Here is a 24,922-nt window from a genome sequence, read left to right as displayed (position 1 = left end):
CTGCACTGACGATGCACCAAAACGACTAGTTAAGATTAGAAAAAAAAGATTGTGGTTTGGGTTAAAACACAGGTCCACTTAAATACTCCCAGGACACAAACATCTGTTTCAATTCAATTCAATTCAATTCAATTCAATTTTATTTATAGTATCAAATCATAACATAGGTTATCTCGAGACACTTTACAGATAGAGTAGGTCTAGACCACACTCTATAATTTACAAAGCCCCACGTTTCCTGTGTGAAAGTCTTGTATTTTCCCCTTATCTTCTTCCGGGACACAAACTCTACTCCCCTGTGTTGCAAGAGCCAAACATGCCACCCGGCCTCCACCCTACGAGGATCTTCACGCTCTTTATAGCGGAAGTCAATGTGGTGCTGACAGTAATAAATACGTGGAACACATAGAATACTAATTACAGTGCATTTTGTAGCTATATGTACAACTGATTCATGAGAACAGCCTGTATAATTGCACCGGGGTAAAATTCTGAGGTTAATCAGTTAACAGCAGCCCAACAAGGGTGTTTGTTGTTTCCAGATATAAAGATCATTAATATGAGGATCATGTTTTGGTAACATACAGTTCAATATAAGGTGTCATTTAAGAATGTAAGAGATCATAGATATAATTGAAAATTGTAGGTCTGTCTTTGTTCAGAACAAATACAGTTTATATAGGACATAGATTTCTCCATCACATGCTTTTCAGGCCAGGAAATCTAACAGTTTTGGATCAAAAGAGTTCTCTGCTCTCCAGGGGAGGCAGACTTGGGTCTGGCCCAATGCAGATTTCAAGCTATTCTGGACCCCTAAAAACCTGGATTGTGTTTCGCTCATCAGCCCTTTGCCAAACTACTGCCATCATTTTTGTGCTCAAAATTGCAAGTTTGTGACAGATTAAATTAGGTCACCAATACAACAGATTCTGTGTTTTATAAATCAGTGTTTGCATCACTGACAGAGGTGATGACAGAATGTGGGATCGAAGCAGATTAGACTCACGCCCTATGTCACAGCTATTGATTTATGAAATAATGTAACAATTAGGTTGTTTTTCTACATGGTTTTTCTTTAGACAATATGCCTTTTGACTTTTACGGGGTTGTAATAAATTAGATCTTATATTATTTTTTCCCCTACATTGTGAACAAGAAGTCATAAATCTGCTCTGAGATCATTTCTCCAAAATAGGAATACATAAAAACTAATCACAGAAGATCACTAAATCACCAAATCAAAGCTTATAACTAATGTAATACAATCTTTACAGGTAATATAATGTTCAAAGTATGATTCAGCATTTAGTCTACTTCTGTATTAGTTGTGGAAATTAAAATAAAGCAGGCAGCTTATTGTGCATCACTGTCTCTATATTTCTTACATTATACATTAGTAATACTGTCATCAGCAAAATATCAATTACTTTCTCGCAGCAGTGAAATGCATCATCGCCATTTATTTGACATTGATGGATTAATCAGAACACCCTTAATCTGTTACCTTTATAGGGCCTACCCTATCATTTAGCCATTGCTGCTTTATCTTATGCACCTCCAAATATTCCTTATGCAGAACAGTTCCTAAATCTCCACTGTGGCTCAGACCCGGCCTTGAGCTCTGGCACAAGCTGTAGTTCACTACGAGTGTATCCGATTTCATCAGCTCGTCTGTAAATCAATCATGACCTCGGCCACTCAAAGAAGGGGGCATCGGAGTAAATGCACCAAAGGTAATGGGCAGACCTGGTGTGTTTTTAAGCCATTATGTGTCACAGGATTGACACAAGTTTGGCTGAGCTCTGAAGCTTTTTGTCAGGGGTTCTTAACTCAAACAGCTTCACACACATCATGTGTGAAACCACTTCTGACCAATGAGTTTCTGCCATTGGAACAGCTACTTGTTAAGTGCCTTGCTCGAAAGTAAATTTAAGGTAGTTGTCATTGAAACAGAGGATTTCACGTTCCTTTCCTGCCGTCCAAATTTTCCAAATCTACCCATCTCTTAATACCCGCAGGCTGCTGCTGCGCTGACCTCTCACGGTTTATGAAGCAAAGTGATTATCTTATGAATGGTAAAACGTAGTGTAAAATTGACATTATGAATTTATACTGTATACTTTATTCATAACCCTGGAAATACTCCTGCTATCTTGCGTGATAGCCATGAATTTCCTCTTCCCATGTGTGCCTTGTCAGTACATTTCAGCTGCAGACTACATTCAGTTGACATGATTCCCTTTAGCTAAAACGACTACTTTGGGATAAGCATGCAGGATTTCAAGCAGTAGCCATTTGCAGCTTTGTATTTGACAAAACAAAATGTCAAGTCTAACAGAGTTTATCTGAATGCTCCCAGTACGGATGTACTCGTCTGGTTTTAATGCATTTAACAGGATTGTAGGCATGTTTATTAATTGCACATCCTTCACCTAGTGGTTTTCCTTTTTATACAGCATGTTTATGTTGCCGTGCCCAACACTACACTGACCCTAATAATCAATTAGCCCGGTGCTGTTTTGTCATGCCAAGTGATTTCTCTTGCTGTTCAGAAGATGATTCTGTGGTACTGATAATGAATAATGACCAAAGACAGGATTTTGGCAATGTGCAAGCCTGCAAGCTCCAACGCCACAATCGACTTTGCGATATTAAGCATGATGGTCTTTGCCTATTTCAGGGTTCTGCAACCTGCGGCTCCTTAGCCCCTCTCCATTGGCTCCCTATAGCTTTGACAAACAATTATATGGAAATTAATAACGGTTATTTGTTAACATTTCAACTTTCATGTATTATTGTTGTAAGCCTAAAGTTATTCTTTCATAAGCCATTTACATAACATTTCATACAAATAAAATGACCTTTCGCAGCCTACCTCTACGGCCCGGCACCTCTAAACTTTGCCCCTCTAATCAAAGACATGGGCAATAAAAATGGCAACAAACATCACCATATTAATGAATGCTCATTTAGAACTACAAATAGACTGTGTTACCTTCACTATAAGGCTCAACTATGTTTTGCCAAAAATGGCTCTAAAGATCTCTGACTACTGTTCTATTTTACAGTTTTTTTTTTCTGACGTTATGGTACTATTCTCACAAGTATGTGGTCATTTTTCACTACCTTAAGTACAAAAAAAACAACAGATCATCAAGAAGTACCTCTTATCACAACTCTAAGTACATCAGACTTTAACTGTGTACAAAAAACATCTAGAAAGACCAATTTCACATTGAAACACAGTACGGTCATACAAAGTACACGCATAACTTTGGATAGGATTTTCTTCTCTATTGTTAAAATACTTTTACTAACACTATGCTCATTGTTCATAACTGATAGTCAATGAAACATTTGCGTAAGATACTGTATGCATGGTTGTTTATTTTGCCTGATAGGCTATAGTTCAATGCAAAACTTCAGAATCACCACCCTAAGGTGGGAGATCTTTTGTGACCTCGGAGGGATTGGAACTCTCAACCTTAGTGTTGGTAACTTACAGTAGTGCTCAAACCATCAGGGCCACAAAGGATCACTGCAATGATTACAGTACAATACAATAGTGTGGATGAGGCTTGTGATGACATCACTGCTGACCAATGGCAGGCTTGGATTTGACATTCAAGAAGATTTTTTCCAAGGTGCATATGAAAACTATGAACTATGAAAACATACATTGTGATGTGGACCAGAATTTATGGCCAAATCCAGAAGACCAAATGTGTACTACAGAAAACGTTTTACAGTATTTACCGTAAACAATTTTCTTTCGTTTCTGTTATAGTGTTTTTTCAAAGTATTTAATTAGTCAAAACCTTACAGTAATGTTGCATTAAAAATGTGTTTCTTGCATTGATGATTTGGGAAGACGTCTTCATTGATCACACTTCTGATTATGGGATAGGAATTAAGGAAATAGTTTGATGTTGAATTTGATGGGTAATGACCAGTTACATTTTCCCCTACTGTAATGTGAAAACAGTGAAGAATAATCATCTTTAGCACTTCAAAGGGTCAGTTTTAAACATGTATCTTGATTGTTTGGTCTTGGGCTAAGCGATTGTTACAATAACTTAACTGAAAGAATTGCATGATATGTTCAGGTGACTTAAAATGTACTCATTTGTCTTTCACCAGAAACTCAGTGGTTGAAACATTGGTCATGTAGTGAAAGGTGTTTACGAGCCAAATGAAAGGAGAATCCGTTGCTTTGAATGCAAGATTTAATGATTTACAAGCATGATCAGTTTGGAGTCTTGTACTTAAGAGTTTTAAAATACTGCACCATACTATTGATAATAGTACCATAGTGACAAAAAAACCCAACTGTAATTATCTAAAGAACCACTGTCCACAAGAGGGAAGTGTTAACACATTCATCCTCCCATTTATTTCCTCCACAGGCCTGATCCTGGAGAAAAAGGATGAACTGGTTCAGGAGTGAGAAGTAAGGAAGGAAGGAAGGAAGATGAAAGAGGGCTGGGTATGGCTAGTAAGCTACACACAGCTGGTTCATGAGGTAAAACAGACCACATGCACACAAACTCATATATTGAAGATGTAAGGAAAATGTTTGTCATTTTCCTCTCCCTAAGATCATCATCCAGTGTAGCTTCCCCCTTTTTTTAATTGCCAAAACGTTACCTCACTATGAGAACACGTAAGGCTCATATTTTAGCTGTCACTGCCCCACCCTGACATGTTTGTTACACTTGTGGTTCACATGAGGTCTGGGGTGCAGCAGGGTTCATTAAGGGGATCCCTGATGGCGCCCTGCGTATGAAAAGTAGCCTACTAGACTTTCTCACTTATTTACCTAATTTGAAAGTAATGCTGTGATAATGGATTAGAGTAGGTGTTTTGCTGCCTGTAAGGTGGTTCACAAACTGTGATATGCTGCTCTTTTGGTCATTGGACATCAATGAGATTAGTTCAATGTCATTCTTTTTTTTAGATTGATTTATTAAATTCTATTTTGAGCAGTTCTTTGTGGGAGAAAACGGGACAATTTACATAATACAAGAAAAATGTCCTCGATTCTCATTGGTCAGTCTCAAAGGGTTCTTTGTAGGGGTTTCAACATATGAGTGCATCATTTCACTAGAGCATGACTGTACACTCTGTTATGTCGTCTACCGCATCCCCACCCTGTCTCTTCGACGGATCTGTATCGCAATCCTCCTAAAATGTGTTTTTCCTTTGCGCAAAATTGCACAACCTCCTGCTCCAAACGAGTCATTTTAAAGACGCTTGGCGTTCAAGAAAAAGTTTGAGAGTCACTTCCTAGGGGGCTATACCACCAACCAGGCTGCTGCTGCTGGAGTTTTTCCAGGCGATGCTTTTGCTTTTTGCAGGACACTGCAGGCTCCTCCCTTGCGCAACGTCACCCGATCTCTCCCAAATCCTGAGCGATAGTCGGCAACACAGCACACTGTATGTGGAGGCACTGGCAGATCAGCGGGGCTGTGCGCATAGCGGGATAAAGCTACACTGTATTACATCAACAACAACAAAAAAAAACAGAACGAGGAAAAGGGGGGGTGGGCGCATTCATCCCACCATTCCCAGAGTCCCAACAACTTCACCGGCCTGGTAGTGTGCTGATCTCTCCGGCTGCACACAGGGAGAACCGGGGAACTTACGGAACTCAAAACAGGGACGGTGCCAGCAGATCATCTGTTAGGTGCCTTGTCCATTATTTTTTTTTTGCATACGGAAGAAAAAAAAAAGGCGACATTTCCCAGAAGGAAGTCTCCAAGTGTTGGAAACTTCCCAGCTTCGAGCATCGATCGAGGACCTCCCGCCCACTTTACCTCTGATCCCTGAGCACTGTGCGGAGGGGGAGAGTCGTGCAGCCGCTGCGGACGCTGGATGCATGGAGCAACAAAGGCTACATGCCTAAACTCCAATAGCTGCTTTGATAAGAACCAAACAGTCCTTCTCTCCTCGCCTGCTGTTTCCTAAAAGACTCCCATCACACTAAACCGGTCAAATCTGCAGCCGCTGGATCTCATTTTTCATTTCGGCGGACACCGGGCCAGGTTTCTACTTAGAGCAAACTCTAGCCTGCCAGCCAAGAAATCGTCGCAGACGTGAAATTGGATGCTTTGGCACGGAGACGCGCAACACCGATCCTCTAGTTTTGCGAAAGTCTCCTACTGCTCAGTGAGGGAGATCGACTAGTTTTGGACCAAAGTGGGATTTGCACAAGTTGCATGCTTGGTCTTTGTCGTCTCGAGTGAGCCTCCCCAGTTCATCCACCCCTCAGGTTATCAAACGAGATCCGGCGGATAGTTGAGGTGCCATGGCGATGTGTGTGGGGATGTGGATACTCCTGCTAGCGCTGCACGTCCAAGGTAAGCCGCAGACTTCAGCGGGGAAACATCCAACACAGTGTATTCTATTCTATCATCACCTCCCTGCTCCACATTGTGTGTGTGTGTGTGTGTGTGTGTGTGTGTGTGTGTGTGTGTGTGTGTGTGTGTGCGTCTGCTGCGTGTTTTATTTTGCAATAAAACACAGACTTGATTCATGCATGAACGGGTGGATCGATTCCATGGTGTGGTTTGTGTTTTGCAACAAGATGTGTAAATGAGTGATAGACAATTGGAAAGTGTGTTCAGTCTTATAGAATCCAACCCGCTCAAAACGGCTGAAAAGGCTATTTGGCTGCAAAGTACTGAAGTTACCCGGGCAGCAGGCAGATGGCGATGTGTGCGAACCGTGCAGGCCAGCAGTCCCCAAGTTTTCCAATATGTCATTGGAATGGCAACTCGGAGCCACAGAGTGCTCTTGAATGGTAATTGAAACCTGTGGCCATGTTATCCCATAGTGTCCTGTTAGTTGAATATTGCAAATGATTCGGATTGAAGCACTCATGGTGGCTAACTCCTTCCCCCTTTTAAACTGAGAATCAAACCTACAGGCCTTTTTGTTGTTTTCATACGCAGTCATGATATTTTCTGAGGAAGAGTGACTCAGGATGTGGTGACATTTGTCTCCGGCTCCAGTCACACTTTGACAAATCATACTGAATACCTAATAGATTTGAGGAGATGGAGAGAGATGGAGTGTGTATGCTTCCTGTATGTGTGTGTTTGGGCGAAAGGATGAGGTGCTGAGGAAGGACACTGGTGGTTGATAAATGAGTGATAATTTGACATTGATCGTCCTGGCATTTAAGCTGCCTCAAGTGGGCCTAATTATTGAAGCACATGCTTAATTTGTATTGGACTCTAATCGGAAAGAGCATCATTATTCTGGTTCTATTGACAAGCTTCTAATTGGAAAACAAAACAAGCCGACAATATACCATCATGTATATACACCTGCCTTTGTGTGTGTGTGTGTGTGTGTGTGTGTGTGTGTGTGTGTGTGTGTGTGTGATGCACTATCCAGAGGGGGTTTAAGATTTAGCTGAAAGTTCACAGGCTTGTTTACATCGTGGACAAGTAAATTCGGTCTGGCACCCCTATTTTAAGAAAGGAATGGCCAAGGGTCAAGTGTGGTCAAGAATGATCAGTCAGATGATGTTTTGAATGGCACAGGTATCCTCATTTTCTGTGACAGACTGCAGCTTATACAGGTTTACTTGATGTTTTACTCTGGTGACCCTTTCCTAGTCTAATGAGTCTAAAAAGTATGTTCTGGGCGAATCTTTTTGTCACATCTGGGTTGTTGTCGTCCCCCCTCCCCCCCCTTCTTCGAGCTCGAGAACAACCACGATGTTGACCTTGTTCGCAGTGAGGCTCCTTGTGGCGTCCTGTGTTTAAGACTGATTGAATACTTTGATCAAAAAGCCCTGTCTGATTTACATTGAGATGATCCCTTTGCTTGTGGAGAAGATCAGGATTAACTGGTTCCCTTGGGATTCAAGGTGGAAATCTTTTGAAGCTGTCCAGTCAAGGGGAGTGGAAAATGTCTCAAAAATTGCAGTTAAAGTGTCCTGGAAATGTCTTATTTGAGTAAAGAGGGGGTGTTTTCTAAGCCTAATTAGACATTGTGCGGATAGCCTTTTTTTCCCCCTTTTATTCTTTTTTTTTATTGCTGTATTTAATTGAAAACCAAAGTGACTGCACAATTCGTGCGTTTCAGACATCCTCATGAGGGGAAGGCCTCTGAAAATGTTTTATTGCAGCAGTTGTTTGGACCTGTTTCTTTTGACATGCAAAAACAAGAATCTGGTCTTTCACCCTGAGGTTAAAGGGCGTTGCCATAAATGCCCACTGTCTTTGATGACTTAATTGATATACAACATGTTCCAGACCCTTCCCTCATTACAGACGCACAAACAAGTGGGAGAGTGGCCCTAACAAATGCAAGCCGCAGTTATCCATCAGGGAAAGCCATGTGGGCCTGTCACGGTAATAACCGTTTTGTAGAAAGCACAAGAGTGCCAAATTCATAAACAGAAAATATTCCGAGCTGCTCGCCAAACAGATTATCAAATAAAAGCAACATTGAGAATAATGGATCTGTGAATAATAATGGCAGCTCTGCTCGCGCTTTCTTGTATTAGCACTCACTCTCTCCAGTATTCCAGTTTGATATTTAATTGAGTGTGAATTGAATTAGCAACCAGGTGGCTGTTTATGGCTGGGCTCCCTCCTCGGGTACTGTATGAGCCCATATAGATATCGCTCTCAGCGGGGGCACAAAGAGATTTCCCAGCTCTAATTCCTCATCTTAGTTGGATTAAACATTGGGGAAATGAATGCTGAATGGCGGACGAGCATCAACTCTGAATGCACTATTATTCAGGAAGGGAAATTGTGTAGTTGTGAATTCTAATCTTTGTAATGACTTGGCAGCATGCCGGCTGAAATCATTCTGCTGAAGACCCCTGTTGTTCACGTCTGTCAGTCATCTCATCTGAGTTTCTCCTCAACGTTTGGTAGCAAGTATAGAGCTGCAGCGATTAGTCGCCCAATCGATTAATCGATCGACAGAAAAATTATTGCTAACTTTTTTTCATAAGCGATTAAACGATCGAGTAATCTTTCATGAACAAATGACAGAAAATGCTGTTTTTAGCCTCTGAAACATTGAGATTCCCATAGTAAATTGAATATATTTGGGTTTTGGACTTACAGAAAAAGACATTTAAAGACGTCCCCTTGGACTTTGAGAAACTGGGATCGACATTTGTCACCATTTTCTGACATTTTATATAGCTTTTTATAACTATTAATGGATTAATCTGAGAAATAATCGGCAGATGAATCGATAACGAAACGATCCATTTCACTTGCAGCCCTAGTAGTAAGTTTCGCTACTAATGCCACAACACAGCAGCATTGTTTTGTGTCACTGTCCTTTAACTGTGTTTATCTGCTGTTTGATTCTTCTCACGTGTGGTGTCCCCTGAGAGATGTGTGAGAAGTGAACCACGGGTGATGTTTCCCGTTTCCTTTTTGATAGACAGCTTTATTGTTTTGGCTCTTTAGGGTTAATTGCGCAGCAAACTGCCTGATTTCTATGCCCAAGCTTGTCACCGAAGCCTGACGCACAACAGATCATTCTGAATCATGACAACCGTTCACATGCTGTGCTGCAGCGGTGCGTATTTGTTCTCCAGACTCATTTGAAGCACATCGAAGTCTACCTGAAATGTCACGTACTTCCGTTGGATTGATTGACCCGACAGTCAGGGGGGTCTGAGGACACCTGCATGCATGTTCATAAATAGTGTTGAAATACTACCAGCTTGATGTTGAGCACTGAAACAGGCAGGCAAATGTTTCCTTAAGATGGTTAATGGAATGAATACTGCTGGAACATTGTAATTAGCATTCTAACTTTCTCTCTCTCTTTGAAGGAAAATTGTAATTGCCGGTCGTGGCATTTCACATTTCATTGGGATGACAGTTGTGAGAGAGAGTCACTATGGGATTGTTGGGCCTTGATGGTTTGAGTGTGAATGCAAATTGCTCTGATCCTTACTCCTTTGGGGAGTCTCCCTTTGGTCCCTGCTGAGGTGATGGATGGGGGAGAGAGCACCGAGTCCTGGGAGACTAGCTTGAGGGGAGCTGACAGGAGATTAAGCTTTGCTTTTTGCCATAGAAACTAATGGAGGTACTTGGCCACTCAAACTTCATCTCTTTGAGCATTGAGCTCATTGTGGTTTTGCTGTCAGCTCTTTAGAAAATCCTTCTCCAAACACTGCGTGAAATGTCTCTGTAAAGCGTACTTCCCTCTGTTATGATTCCGGAAATGGACTTGCCCTTCATTAATTCCAAAGATTTTTCTTTTCTTTGGCAAAATATTCGAATTACCTAAGCTAAGTTTTGTGCAATACATCACAGCAGTCTATCCAAAGAGGCACATCCTCAGTTTTCTTTGTAAGTTCATGGTGCACATTTCCAGCCACCGTGGTCTCCACATAATGGCTGCGTATCCCAAAATAGATAAATAAAACATGACGATAAGCACTGAACCTAAATAATGGAAAGGTTAGGACAAAATGGAGTGTTCTCTGCATGCGGATGACTGCACAAATAGTATTAAAGACTGGATGAATGTTAAATTAAGTTCACCTCCGATTATCTGGAGTCTGTATATGTTTATATGCAGCAATTTTAGGCATGATAAGGAATAAATGAATGCTTCCGGGCCTCGAGTGAGCTCGTCTGCATGTGTCTGTGATGATGAAATAGGTTGGATCAGTGAATGAAGTGATTTTTGGGAATATGGAAGGATAGTCAAATATCACAAGTAATGTTTGTCCCAGACACTGGGTGTCTAAGGTTACCAAATAGCTTGTTCTGTCAGAACATGCAGTTCAGTATCATATGCAGTGTTTTCATTCGGTTGTTATTTAGGTGTGTGGTGTCTGTTTGGTGTCCTCTCTCCTGCTCCTATGCTCTCTTCACAGCAGACAGTCAGTGTTGGATCAGGATGGAAAACACGTTTATCAGGAAGCTGCAGCTGCAATGTTCTGCTTTAAAATCCTTGAAATTCGTCTCTGTTTCAACTCAAATCGCAGAATCAGCAAAGGAAGGAAAAAAAGGAAATCGATAAAGGGGATCAAATCTCGCCCTGAGCCTTTCAGATTTGGCATTAATCTGTCCAGTCATTTTCTTCTATTTAGTCCATCCTTGTCAAGGGATTAAATGGTTATATTCCTGCTCTTGAGAATGAGAATGGCATTAACTGACTACATTTGTTCCATAGTTTACTTGCAGTTTGTCAGATAGCTGTTCCAACATCTGAGGATGAGCTTATTATGGTTCCTGGGTTGATGTAAATCTTCCCTGAAGAAAAAGTAAATAATTCCGCATGTTGGAGAGGTTCTGACAGTCTGCACTGTTTTTATGTGAGTGCGTCTTGGCTTGCCAATAGCTTGTGGAGTTTCTTTGCTCTATTTCTCCCTTAGAGCTCAGTTACTATAGTTACTACCTGCAGTCAGACATTTCAGTTTAAGGCAAATCATATTTATTTATTTTTGACACGAACTACATCCGTAGCTATGCGAAGTGAGCGCTGCCTTTTAACGCATCATTTTAACGTTTTTATGCAGTCGCCTTGTATTTTCTGCTGCGCCACTTTAAAAAAAAAAAAAAATCATTTGGGAATGCTATGCTTTGTGTCTGGGTTTACAACTGGGGCATTTAGTCACGGGCTGATATGGGATTGAGAGAGTGGATCATTCCTGGTCTTCCCACTAAGGCTGTACGCCTTTAAAATAAAGCAGATCTGATCAGTGCAGCTCCCCCGTGTGACGTGTGCCTGAACAAGTCAATTTACAACAGGCAGCTGGGCTGATGTGCCTCCATTAAGGAGCACAGCAGTCAGTGAACAACCTGTCTGAATAACAGTCTGAGGATGAAGGGGGGAAATGGGATCCTGTAATGTAGAAATATATAAGCCTGGCGCTGGCAGTAGCCACATTTTGACCTGATGCAAGTGTTACAGAAAAATCATCAAACAGTGTCACAGAAAAAAAAAACTGTGATTTCTGGAAACAGATTGGCTTAAATAACTGTTGAGGTTGTGTTACTTTGGCTGGTGCTTGTCTTGGTCCACACTTCTGTGTTTGACTCGTGGCTCTACTTTGTGAACTAGTTCAGGTGGACTGGGAGTCATTTTCAAACTTGATGGACTGGTTGATGCTGTTGCCATGTTTTCTGCTGTTTGACTCAGTTGGATTTTGTGCTGACTTGTGCAGTCTGTTGTTGACAAGAGCTGGCCTGCAGCTCTGCCTCTTACTGTCCTGGCTCAGCCCCATCAGCTGGCTGCTGTATTAGGCCAATACATTCAATATTTAGTCAAAGTTTCTCCTTGACAACAATGTTGATCAGGGTTTTTTTTGCTACTATTTTATAATTCCACTGTTAGGAATTTTAGAGCTGCAAAGATGGAGTCATTTTTTAATGAAAAAAAAGTTCTCTGATTCCAGCTTCTTAAATGTGAATATGTTCTAGTTTCTTCTCTCCTCTGTGACAGTAAACTGAATATCTTTGAGTTGTGGAGAAAACAAGACATTTGAGGATGTCATCTTGAGCTTTGGAAGACACTGATCCACCTTTTTAACCATTTTCTGACATTATGAGACCACACAACTAATCCATTAACCGAGAAAATAATCAACAGATGAATGAACAATGAAAATAATCGTTAGTTGCAGCCCTAAATATCTTATATTTAGTTTATTTAATTGAGTCAGTAATGTATTTCAGAGTTTCTTCCTTCCTGCCCTAAGTGTTTGAAAGAGCCGTTCATTCTCCGTTTCATTGGAGACTTCTTGTGCTTTTGACACTCGACTGCTGAATAAGTAGCTTTTCCATCCTGCACAGTATATTCTGCTGAAAAATTCTGACACTTTTCTGAATTTGTGACCTCAAACAGGTCAGCTTATAGGACATTGAATATTTACACAAACTCTCTTCAACTTTTGACTGAAAACATCCATACCGCCTTCAAAAACCATATCCGTCAATCCCATTACAGGCCTTCCTCCCCCACTGCACACGCCATCCACTGATAAATGCCCTCCAGCGGTGAAGCTGAAATGGAATATTAGCTTGCAGTACACACTTGAATGAAAATATCGAGCTATTTCTAAAAATTTAACAGCGGGTTTCAAACTGTCGTGACGGAAGTGTTCGGAGTCAAAGTGGTATCAGAATTTCCGTCATTGTTACACAGCAGCCAGGGCTTCACAAGGCTCACAGCTGATCTCCTGCCAGAACTTTACATTTCCCTTTGACTTTCTACAAACTCGGCTTTACCCCCGCTCCCCCTCTATCTGTGTCTTCTCTCCATCCACCCCTCCCTCTCCTGTCTCCTCGCTCTGCCTTTGAGCATGGCACTCGATGAGAGTTTGGCTTGGTTAGCACTTGATACAAAAGGGGGTTTGTTCCACGAAATGTTTCCCTTTTTAATGAGTGATGGTGTTCGCTCATTTAATATTCCGCACTGATATCTCTCCGGGAGCTGACTGCGCTTCAAAGCAACAGCGTGGTTGTAAATGGGTGTGGGTGAAGAAGTGTGTGGGGGGGGGGGTGTTGCACAGGCAGCAGTGGTGTTGGTTTTATGAGGGGTCTGCTTAGAAAACACAAACACAGGTTTATTTATTCTCCCTGACATATAGCTAAGCTTCCTGTGTGCTGCAGCTTGCTGCAAAGCTCCTTAGTGCCCTGGTCCTGTGCAGACAGACTAGTGAAATATGACTGATAACAGGTCAGCTCTGTGTCTGTCATATCCCTCTCTCCAGTGTGCATCCTTCATTCGTGTTTGCACCCTTCCCTTGCTGTGATCGACTTTAAAGATAATTGCTCAATTCAAAAGGATTTCAGTTGCCTATACGTGAACATGTCTGAGAATATTTCAGCTATTATTCTTCCCTCCGCCCGCGCCACAGCTGACACTATACTCCCAGTGCTTGGCATTATACTGAGATTGAGGTCAACCCTACGTGAGTGGTAGAGATTCTTCATTTGGTTTCAGTTTGTTAGCGCACACGGTTCAACTTATGTGTGAATGAGATGAAGATAAACACAGAAATGGCCTGCAGTTTGCCATTGATCCTTCCGTTTTGTTAGTAGGGTCTATTCCAAAGCAACTAATGTAGTCTGCTATTGATTCCCCAGTTTCAAGCCTGACTGAATTTGACTCCAATGTTGCATTGTTTTCAGAAAGTCAGGTGTACCAAATGGCCTCCGCCTCCTTCCTGTATGCCCTCTTTTTATTTAAATGCCATTGCAAAGTATGTGGCTATTTTGTATTTAAATGTGTGTGAAAAAGAGGTGTGCGAGTGAGTAATCTAACCAGCAGTCCCTCCTGTGGGGAGAGGGGTTGTGTTTATCCCTTTATCTCGAGCTGGAACAGACAGAGTCTGAGCCAGCACTGCACCTATTTAAACTATTGACTTGTATGCATAACAGCAAAGCTGTAGGGTACGGTTGTGCTGGGTGTAAACTATATTTGCTCCTCTAAATGCAGTTCACTTTCTCACATATACAGTAGGCCAATATCATATACCGGCTAGAGAAAAAAACAAGTGGAACATGCATTCAGTTAGGGCGGCGCGACATGAGGAAAACTTGCAATATGCGATAAGGTTGTTGAATATCGCGATAACGACAGGGCTTGACGTTAACTTTTTGAGGCACTTGTCCTTTGGACAATTACATTTACGTTTCACTTGTCCATGCACAAAAGTCACTTGTCTGGGTAAAGATTCATCATTTTATAAAAAAAAAAATGTTTTGCTAATGCAGAATTCGAACAAACCGTTGAAAGCATCCAAACACTATCAGCATTAATAAAATTCTGTTGAAACAGTAGAAACAAGAAAAAAGGATCTCCAGATTCCATAATACAAAGTAATATGTTGCACGTCGGTGTGCAGAAGTTAATATATTGAGATTTATATTTAAGTATATATATATATATATATATATATATATATATATATATATATATATATATATATATATATACACAGGTGTGCTTTGTCAGGGTTAATTAGTGGAATTTTTTCCCTTATTAATAAAAAAAGCATAGGGTGGCTACTTTGAAGAATCTAAAATATAAGACATGTTTTCAGTTATTTCACTCTTTTTTTTAAGTACATAATTCCATATGTGTTCATTCATAGTTTTGATGCCTTCAGTGAGAATCTACAATGTAAATAGTCATGAAAATAAAAAGGAAACACATTGATTGAGAAGGTGTGTCCAAACTTTTGGCCTGTACTGTATGTGTGTGTGTGTGTGTGTGTGTGTGTATATATATATATATATATATATATATATATATATATATATATATATATATATATATATATATATATATATATATATATATATATGTATGTATGTATGTATGTATGTGTGTATATATATATATATATATATATATATATATATATATATATATATATATATATATTGAAGTTTGTTACTTTCAGATTCCTAGTCAATATTCTAAGTTACTAAGTCAATATATTGAGATACTAAGTCGATACTTTGAGATGTTGAGTCAATTTATTGAGATTGTAAGTCAATATTTTAAATGTTCTCATTGGTTTGAGATTCTTAGTCAATATTCTGAGTTACTAAGTCAATATATTCAGATACTAAGTCAATATTTTGAGATAAGTCAATATATTGAGATACTAAGTTAGCTAACTTTTTTTATTTAATTTTTTTATACAATTTCACTAATTCCTTTTAAAGGGCGAAGTTACTTTATAGCTGATTATTACCTGATATTTAATCCGCATATTATTTATTTGTTTCAAAAAGGAGCACAAAAAAATGACATTATAGAACGGCAAAAACGACCACTAGATGGGAGAAGGGTATTTTACAACAACTTTGAATGCACGACGATGGCGAGGCCAATTTCAAGTGAACGCAACATCTGTGTTTTTCCGACAACAGCAGCTGCACGCTGTCATACGTTCCTCTCCAGTGAAATACAGACAGACAAACCTTTACACCGTTTAGCTGTCAGCATTTTAACCGTGTTCACTCTAGCTGCTAGTTAACGGTAGGCTAACGTTACCTGCTGCCAAGTGTAGTGTTAACTAGCGTGACATGCGACGATGTTTAGGTTGCCTCTAACGTCCGTTTTCAGAGCATCAGAGAGAAGCGCAGCCATTTAAGTGGCACCGAAATCTGCGTTGCAATTCGGTCTGGTAGATAACGGTCGAACAAGCGGACAAGCCTTAATGTCGAGCCCTGGTACCGATATTACACGATAAAGCAACAGATATTAAAGTGTACTCAGTTCTGCTGCTTTCAGTGTTCTTCTACAACAAACTGCTTGTTGGATTTAAAACAAGTGAAAGGAAACAAATTGAACATTGAATTGAACATAAAATGCACCACTAAAAATAGATGAGAGTTAGATTTAAAAGTGCAGTTTTCAAACTAAGGCAAAACATCTCTGAGTGTCTTTCGCACTATGTTTATTCCACCAGTTGATATCGCGATGACGATTAAAAAAAAAAGAGATACTGTATTTTGTGCAGCCCTACATTCAGTTCTGTTCTTTTCAGGCCCGACATTTATTATGAGACGCTTATATGAACATGGACCAAAGGGAGTCGTACACACTTAGATGGATGATGTGCACATAGCCTCTACTCTTAAGGTCTCCATCACACAGAGTGCACACAGGGCCGTTGCAGTATCCCTAATGCATTATTTTAAGGACTGACAGGCTGGAAAGCAGGTTTCCCCCATGAGGACCTGCTGCCGTACCTGTCTGTCCTATTCCATCCTTTGTATCTTCCAGTCTATCCAATGATGTTCATATTTATATAGGAAAATATATAATACTTTTCTTAAGTGATATATCAGCTGACATTTGCCCCCTTTTTTACATGAACAAATGACAGGCAAGTAGTTTGGCAAGGTTACATCAAATAAGTTTTAAGATGCAACAAAGATATGTCTAAGGCAGGGTATTTTACAGTTGAAGAGTTATTATGAAATATTAGGGATGGGGGAAAAAAATCGATGCAGCATAGTATCGCGATATTTTCCATGGCAATACTGTATCGATAACCGATGCCAAGTATCGATCTATTATTATATATGTGATGGTCAGTTTGTCTGCTTGACAATCCCATTTTGCAGCAATAAAATGGAAGTGAGATGAACAAGCAGAGAAATTTATCTTTTTCAATAAAACAGATGTTGACAAAGTTTCTTTTTGCAAAAACATCGTATCACGAGGCCTCTGCTTAAGGTTAAAGAACGATCCAGGTCATAGTTGACCTCCATCTGACTACTAGTTGGCGTTGACATTTTGTCTGGGTTACTTTTTACTATTTCCCCTAAAGCTAATCCTCTCTAATAATGCAGAATAGTTGCATATAAAATGCCTGCTGTATCCCTCACCCCACCCACCCACCTCTATTCTCCTGCTCACTTCTTCCTGCCTCTTCCAGATGAATAACTTTGCCAGGGGTTTCCACTTGGGAGCTTCCACTCTGGCAGCACACGTCTTGCTTGGCTGCGGGTTTGCAAGTGGAATTAACCAGTCAAGAATCTGGAGAGGGCTTTGTTAACAGTAAAGGAATCATGCAGGGCCATTTTGTAGTTCACAGCAATTGTCAGTTGAGCCATAAGGATGCCAAATGTCATGTCAGGCCAGAGAAACAGAAGGCTCGGTGGGGTGAAGGGTTTCTCCCGCCCACGTGCCGTACATATGAGTTCTAACGTTTTTATGATGAAAAATTATGCAGATATAAGTGGCCACAAGAACACCCACTCACTGACCCTGCACCCACATAGCTCACAGTCATAGAGTGAGAGTGAACTGTGCAGTCCCCTGCTTTTATTGATGTATCTGACTTGGATTTTTTTCTCTCACTTGAACATATTTATTTAGATACTTTGGCTTGCAGTTTTTCCCGGCATGGTGTACCTTCTTTGTCAGCATTATGAAACTGAAAATACAAGCTAAAGAGGAACAAATGCTGGAACAGAGGAACAAATACTGGAATGAGGAATTTGATATAGGGGCTGTTTAATACCGCAGCAAAACTCTTAAAATACCTCCCCTCCTCTGGCCTGCACACTCATACCTCGCAGGATGCCAAGTTTCAAATTGCTCTGCAAAATGGGTTTAAGGATCGTACCTTTTAAGTTGTGGCAGAAAATTTGCAAGGGAAAATGTCAGCCTAAATGTAAAGAGGAAAAGGGGGACATGGGGATTTACATGTAGACCCTGCGGGAGATGTGAGGGTCATGCTGTTCCTGACTGAGGCTATGTTCCTAAGGTAATTCTAGTATGCCTTGAAATAGTGTTCTTGGCTGAAGTTCTATTTAGGCACAATTTGGGCTGCTCGCGGGAAGAAAAGCCTTGTGCAAATAAAAGTTCATTAAATTGTTTCCAGCTCATTAGGCCTTTTATTTTTTTCCTGTGCGGGAAGTCAGTGGACCCCGCCTACACCAACTCATATTCTCCATTAAAGCTATCTTCAAACAAACGCGTTGCCTGTTGCATAATTGTAAGACGATGACACATAAAACAGGAAATTAAATTAAAAGCTCCATAATGTGCTGAAAGATCATATTGTCCTCTGAATCTGTTTAATTAAAGCCTTTCTTAATGTGAGTAATGAGCGATTCAGAAGCTCAATCAGATCTTTTAGAACAAGTGGGTTTAAGTCGAGATAAAATTTGAAGTCCCATGTTTCAATAGACTGCGATGAAAGTAGTTGGGGGATAGAACTGATTGGATTTGCCCCACATCGCCAGGGTGGGTTTCATCCCTGCTGTTTGTTTCAAACTTTGGTGAAGCTTAAAAAGAAGAAGAAAAAAGAACCAATTCCTGCCAGAGTTGTGGCGCTCCAGTGGAAGTAATCCAAATAACATAGGGCTGATTCTGTATGTCGTTGTGTGGGATTTAAAGGGTTAATCCTATTGATTTGGTTGTGGGATTTGCCCGTGTAATTCTGGGGGAAATTTTTCTGACTTCTCACCACACTTCTCATCGGTGTGTGAGATTTGGGGGCAGTCCCCCGTCGCTCTAACCCCTCTTTTCATTCTCACACCGCTGACGCTTCGTGACTGGCGTTGGTATTTGTTTTTGCTGGGATGACCCAGGAAGGAGTTTACTGAGGCATGAACACAAGTGTGTGTGTGTGTGTGTGTGTGTGTGTGTGTGTGTGTGTGTGTGTGTGTGTGTGTGTCGCAGAGTCAGAGGCAGCTTCACGTTGCCGGCCCTGTTCCCCCCTCCCCTCTCTCCCTGATCCTGACCCACTTTCTTTTCCCCGCTCGGCGCTCCCTCTTTAATTGCTGCGCGGCACACTGAGGCCATCTGCTCGACTGAGGCCCGTCGCCATAGAGATGCTGGGAGGCTTTTCGGATTTGCTGGGGACTGACCAACAGGGAAATAGAGGTCAGGGAATGGGGGTAGGGTGTTGGACAGTCATAGGGGCACCAGAACTGTGTTATGAGATACTTGTCTGCAGTAATACACCTGTATGATACATCTGAAACAGATGATGAAAAAATGATATATATATATATTTTTTTAGGAGGTTAGATCCAGGATGGGACCGAAAAGGTTCTCCTAAAACTGAGGGGCATAGAGTGTGTTCATCCCACAATTTAGCTCGCAACCTGAAAATATTATATATATTATATTAAAATATAAATTTCATGGATTTGATCTGACACAAATAGTATGGATGAATGTCCCAGGAAACAGGAAAAATGAAAAAAAAAAACTTTATCTGTAACTTTTTCACTACTTTCTATTTCTTGAGTCCAGAGGGAAACAAATGTTCCTAAATATTACAAATGACCCATTTCACTTTTGCTACGAGGGGGATTTTTCAACAAAGGGCTATTTGTCTGTGTTACGATTACTGTGTTGCCTCAGTCAGATGTGTATTTAGTGTCGTCTCATCTGCCTGCTCCGATCATATTGAGCCGTGTTCCTTTATCCTCATGAGTGTCTTTGTATATTTTGCTGCTCCTGCTTATTTCCTCTCCAATGAAACGCCTCAGTGAGGATGCAGTTGGGCTGTGTTTCCAATTAACACCGAGGCGTGTTTCAGAGCCGTGGTCTGCACGGCTAGGTCGCCTCTTGCTCCTAAGACTGTCAGCTGCACTTGTATCAAGTCTGCCCTGTGTGTTGTTTAACATTCAGATATTCCATGCCTGTTCTACAGGATCATTTGGCCAACTAGCTAAATGTGGCATTTTATTCCAGGAGAATGTTTTACTTAAATGGCTATAATGGAGTCTCAGTATTGACCTCTGGCACAGTGCTGAGCCTTGGGAGACACTCTTTATATTTACTCCTCTTTTAAAGGTCAAAATTGGTGGCTGTCATTTCTGAAGTGGCATTTATAGGTCAATAGCTCATTAGTAATCTGGCGGAGTTTGGATGAAATGCAGCTCCATCTTATCTGCAACCATTTCCGCTTTCAAGTTCAGAGCAAAGCCAAGGGGGTCTGTTACACTGACATGTTTAATATCAATTAGTGAAGAACGACTGCTTTCAAAAAGGTCCAGCTTAGTGCTGTAATCGTCGATTAATCTGTCGATTATTATCTTGATTAATGGATTACTTGTTTGGTCTCTGAAATGTCAGAAAAAGGGTGAAAAATGTCTAGCAGTGTTTCCCAAAGCCCACGATGACATCATCAAATGTCTTGTTTTGTCCACAACTCATAGATATTCAGTTTACTGTCACAGAGGAGTGAAGAAACTAGAACATGATCACATTTAAGAAGCTGGAATCTGAGAATTTTTAACTTCAACCGATTATTTCATTATTAAAATAGTTAGTAGTAGTAGTAGTAGATAGTAGACTGAGAACCTTCACAGAAGCTGGAAACCCAATGTTTGATATTCTTTTTTAAAGTCACTAATTTATCCCGTTTGTTGTCACTTCATTTTCAATGATCCAAATGGATTAATTGACACATTGTTCCAGCACTACTACAACAATGAGGCTTACAGGAATGCTGTTGCGGCAGGATACATAGCTTTAGTAGGTGTTTATGTGACCGTTAATGTGTGTTTGTCTGGAATCAAAGTGTCATGGCTACGGAGGCGAGTGCACGCCTCTTTCATGAAATTCCACTACATTGAGGTGTCTGAGTTATAGTGTGTTTCTAACAGATTGCTTAATAAGAGTCGGACCCCCTATGAAGGCTGTCACAATCGGCAGACTTTGATGTCGTCACTATATGCATGCATAGATGGCTCCGACAGCTTATTTTGCTCCTCCATCACTTGCCAGTGACAGAGTAACACAGGAGGCTGTGACAGCGGAAAAGGTAGCTCTGTCAATTTAAACTCCAGCGAGCGCTTGATCTCTGAGCTGCCCAGATGTACAGTCTGAGCTGGAGTTAACAAGACAATGTACCCAGTGCCTGTAATTGGACCGGGCCCCCTTTTTCAGCAGTGCGAAGAGATAGAGAGCCAGCCAGTCAGCCTGCTCTCCAGTCAAGGGCACGATGTCAAGCTCTGGATGTGTTCTATTTGTTACCACGCCTCTCGTCCTATCACAGCTTATCCAGCTGCTGCTGTGCAGAGGTGGGGTGCTCGGTGGGCAGCAGCCAAGATTATGTACTCTGAGAGATTAATCAAAATCGTATGATGTTACGCTATATGAGAGAGTGACCAAGTAAAGTTTCATCCAGCCAGTCTTGCTCACATTTGCACCTTAAGCTGTGGTGCATGTTGTTTTGTTTGTCTGTCCTGTCATTGCCAAAGGGGCAATACATTTATAGCCTGGCATGAACTGGTGCAGTGATGATAATTAAACTATCTTTCTAAAGGATTATGTCATGGCAGAGCAGTGTGGATGGACCTAGTTAGCTGGAGTGATTTTCAGAGTCCTTGTTGTGCCAAACTCTTGATTGCAGTTTGAATGGAGGCCACACTAAAGGAGGGCTCTAATTACCCCTCCTCAAGTGCACATGCTGACTACGCAGTGGTGCCTTTTTGATTTGTTTAACATGTGCCGCCTGCCTCCTCTCTCTTTATTTGAATTCAGCTTTATAGCTACTTTTAGTATCATCCAAGTCCGGACTCTCCTCTGCAACCGTGTCCATGGCTGTTTATGCTCAGAAGCCTATACTAAACAGAATTTGATTCCCTTTTTATGGACAGCAGGGGGAAGAAAGCTTGTTCACTTTGCAACAGAATGCAATCCACTCCACCACTCAACACAATATTTATTTATTTACCCTCCCGGTGCCATTTTGGTCTGCAGAATCCCTGGAGAGGAAAATGCATTAAGCCACTCACTGTATTTACGTGTGTTGGATTGATGCTGATGTGTGAGGGCAGGGCAGGGCAGAGGATGGAGGATGGGAAATTGATCCTTGGTGGATGAGTGTCAGGGGAATCTTCACATCCACAACTGCTTTTCACGCTTTGAGCTTGGAGAATCCATCGAGCAGAAATCCAGTGTCATCTACTTACCGCATAGATAGATTAAAGGAGAACTCCGGGCAATTTTTACGTTAATCTTGATCGCTATATGTATATGAGTACTGTCGATAGCAAAAAAAACGAGCCAAATCGGTGCTAGCAGCTAATGCCGAGAGCTCCCACTCAGCTAAAACGGCAGTTATGGGGGCATAAGATAAAGAGTGTCTTTGTGCCTCTTAACAGACACAAAATGCAATTTAAAATGTCTGTGCAACATGAACAGGGCCCTTACATGACAACAAGATGCGTTTAGCAACTTAGCCATTGTTTAAATTCACCTACCCTCTTAGCTGCTAGCTGCCGTCTGGGATGAGTGAGTGTGTTCAGCCAGGCTCCGGTAATAATCATCACGCAGCAGTTCCATGTGTATTTGTAGCATATATATCCATTTTGTGTGCTGTCGTTGGTTAATATGAGTCTCTGCAGTGGCGAATTGCGTGGTAGTTTCCTTAGCCAGGCTAGCAGCCCCGACCAGTGCTCAATTACCTATTTTTGAGGGGGGAATAAACTTCAATATTTCGCCGTGAAAGCATGAACTGTCCTCTGGAGGACATCCACCAGACCAGCGGGCGCCTGTGGATTGTTGTTGGCAGCGGCAGGCGAGGGAGGCGGGGAGGAAGTAGAAGGATGCCCGGACTAGCTGAGTGGGAGCTCTCGGCATTAGCTGCAGCAGCTCCGTGTTGCTAGCACCGATTCGGCTCGTTTTTTTTGCTATCGACAGTACTCATATACATATAGCGATCAAGATTAACGTAAAAATTGCCCGGAGTTCTCCTTTAAGACATTGCGGTTTGTTCAGGCATACGCACCTAAGTAGTGTGCTTTATTTGACTGTATGGGATAATTAACTCAGCCAAAGTCATATCAAAAGATCAATTTAAAGATTTTATTAATCGATTTCATGTCACTCAAACAAAGATCACTTTTAATTGAAGAACCGATTATTTGAGCCCAGCCCTACTTAGCCTTGGTACATTTGTTAATGTTTCCTCTCACGTATGAATAGTGACGTATGCTCATGCAATGTGAAAATCAGGCCATTCCCCAAGTTACACTCTCTTTACAATTATGTATTTGTAAAATAATTGGATGGATCGCAGATTTAAGTCCCTCTAGGAGTCTATGGCAATGATTTTGAAACAAAAAATAAATAAACAAAAATCCCATATTGCACCAGTCCTATAAACATCCTAATGGTTTGCAGCAGCAGCAGTTGCCTGCATGGAAACTGTCATTTTCATATCTCCTCTGTAGTACATCAACATCAAATCAACAAAACATTGGCCATTGACTGGTTGGTTGCTGTAGCCTACTTTTGCCAAGGATAAACACAGAAAATGTCTTTATGTTTCAGAAAATCTTGCAGCACAATTAGGCATATTCAATCCCAATCGCCACAAGATGAAAATAATCATAACAGTCACAGCACGAGGAACTGGTTAAGTGCAGCCGGCTGAGAAAATGGCCACAGCGGTATTATGTGTGAAGGAAAGTGGGCTGTTAGATAACAGAAGGCTAGTGGTATTATGTGCAAATAAAAAAAATGGGGAAGTGATGGTTGGATTAGCAGTTCTTGCACTCTATCGAAGAGCAGTGTACAAAATACTAAATTGTATAGATCTATTGTGGAGGATCTCTCTATTGAGTATGAGAGTGACAGTCATGCATTTAAAAAGGTAATCCCTGGAGCAAAGGTCTGGTTTATTTAACATTTACACAAAGAGCATCTTCAAAACTAAGCACAGCTAAGAGTCTGTATTCTGCAAATACTGTTTGAATAATGAATGATATCCATTTAAAATTCCCTGCGAGATAAACAAAAGCCAGGAATGAAAGGCTTATCTATGTGCCTTTTGAGTTTTGCCTTCCCACACACCTTGAACAGAGTTCTCATCTTTTTTTCTGTTTTTATTTGAAAGGCCTGCAGAAATCGTAGAGAGAGAACCAATGAAAACTACCATTAAGGACTGTCTTATATTTTGAATTAAAGGCATTTCAAGGATGGGTAGGAGGATCTCCAAGGCATGAATAAGTCCTTTGTGCAGACTCATTTGTTTAGCTGGTCTCGTTGTGGACTGATTATCATGCAGTGGATGAGAAATTAGACTTAAAGAATAACGAGAGGATTACAGGCATTACTGTTTCATGACAATGCAAGTTTGTTTGAATCCACATAATTGTCGATTATTTCCGAATCTATGCGGGAGTCAAAAAAACTTGCTCCCACAGGTTTGATGCTTGAATATTCGTCTGCATTTGCCAAAATTGCCAAGGCATTATTGTAAATTAGATTTAGTTCTCAGCTGATTTCCCTGCTTAAACTGAGGTTTAATAAAAAATGAAAAGCTGCAGGTGGAATTAATGCACATGTTGTCATGCAGTTACTTTCACATTACTTTGAAAGTCAGGCCTGAAACATCATCATACCAGTTCTCTCACTCAGGTAATGTAAGCATGGGCGGCTGACATGTCTTCCGGTACTAGTTTATTCAAAAGGATTA

The 24,922-nt window shown here is 41.0% G+C and overlaps 1 protein-coding gene across 6 annotated transcripts in view; it reads left to right on the top strand.

Annotated features, from left to right (window-relative positions):
* The first annotated feature begins 5,114 nt into the window (after positions 1–5,114).
* nectin1b (nectin cell adhesion molecule 1b) overlaps positions 5,115–24,922 on the top strand; it is a 236,945-nt gene continuing 217,137 nt past the window's right edge. For 4 of the 6 annotated variants that reach the window (XM_039818754.1, XM_039818727.1, XM_039818744.1 and 1 more), the window contains exon 1: positions 5,115–6,359. In XM_039818754.1, the coding sequence (XP_039674688.1) occupies positions 6,308–6,359 (52 nt within the window). In that variant the 5' untranslated portion in view covers positions 5,115–6,307. The remainder of the gene's footprint in view (positions 6,360–24,922) is intronic. The other 2 variants (XM_039818720.1, XM_039818736.1) reach the window with 2 other exon arrangements.

Source organism: Perca fluviatilis, chromosome 2 (assembly GCF_010015445.1).
Source record: "Perca fluviatilis chromosome 2, GENO_Pfluv_1.0, whole genome shotgun sequence".
Classification (NCBI taxonomy): Eukaryota; Metazoa; Chordata; class Actinopteri; order Perciformes; family Percidae; genus Perca; species Perca fluviatilis.
Note: the sequence above shows the minus strand (reverse complement) of the source record. Positions and strands in the feature narration are given on the sequence as shown.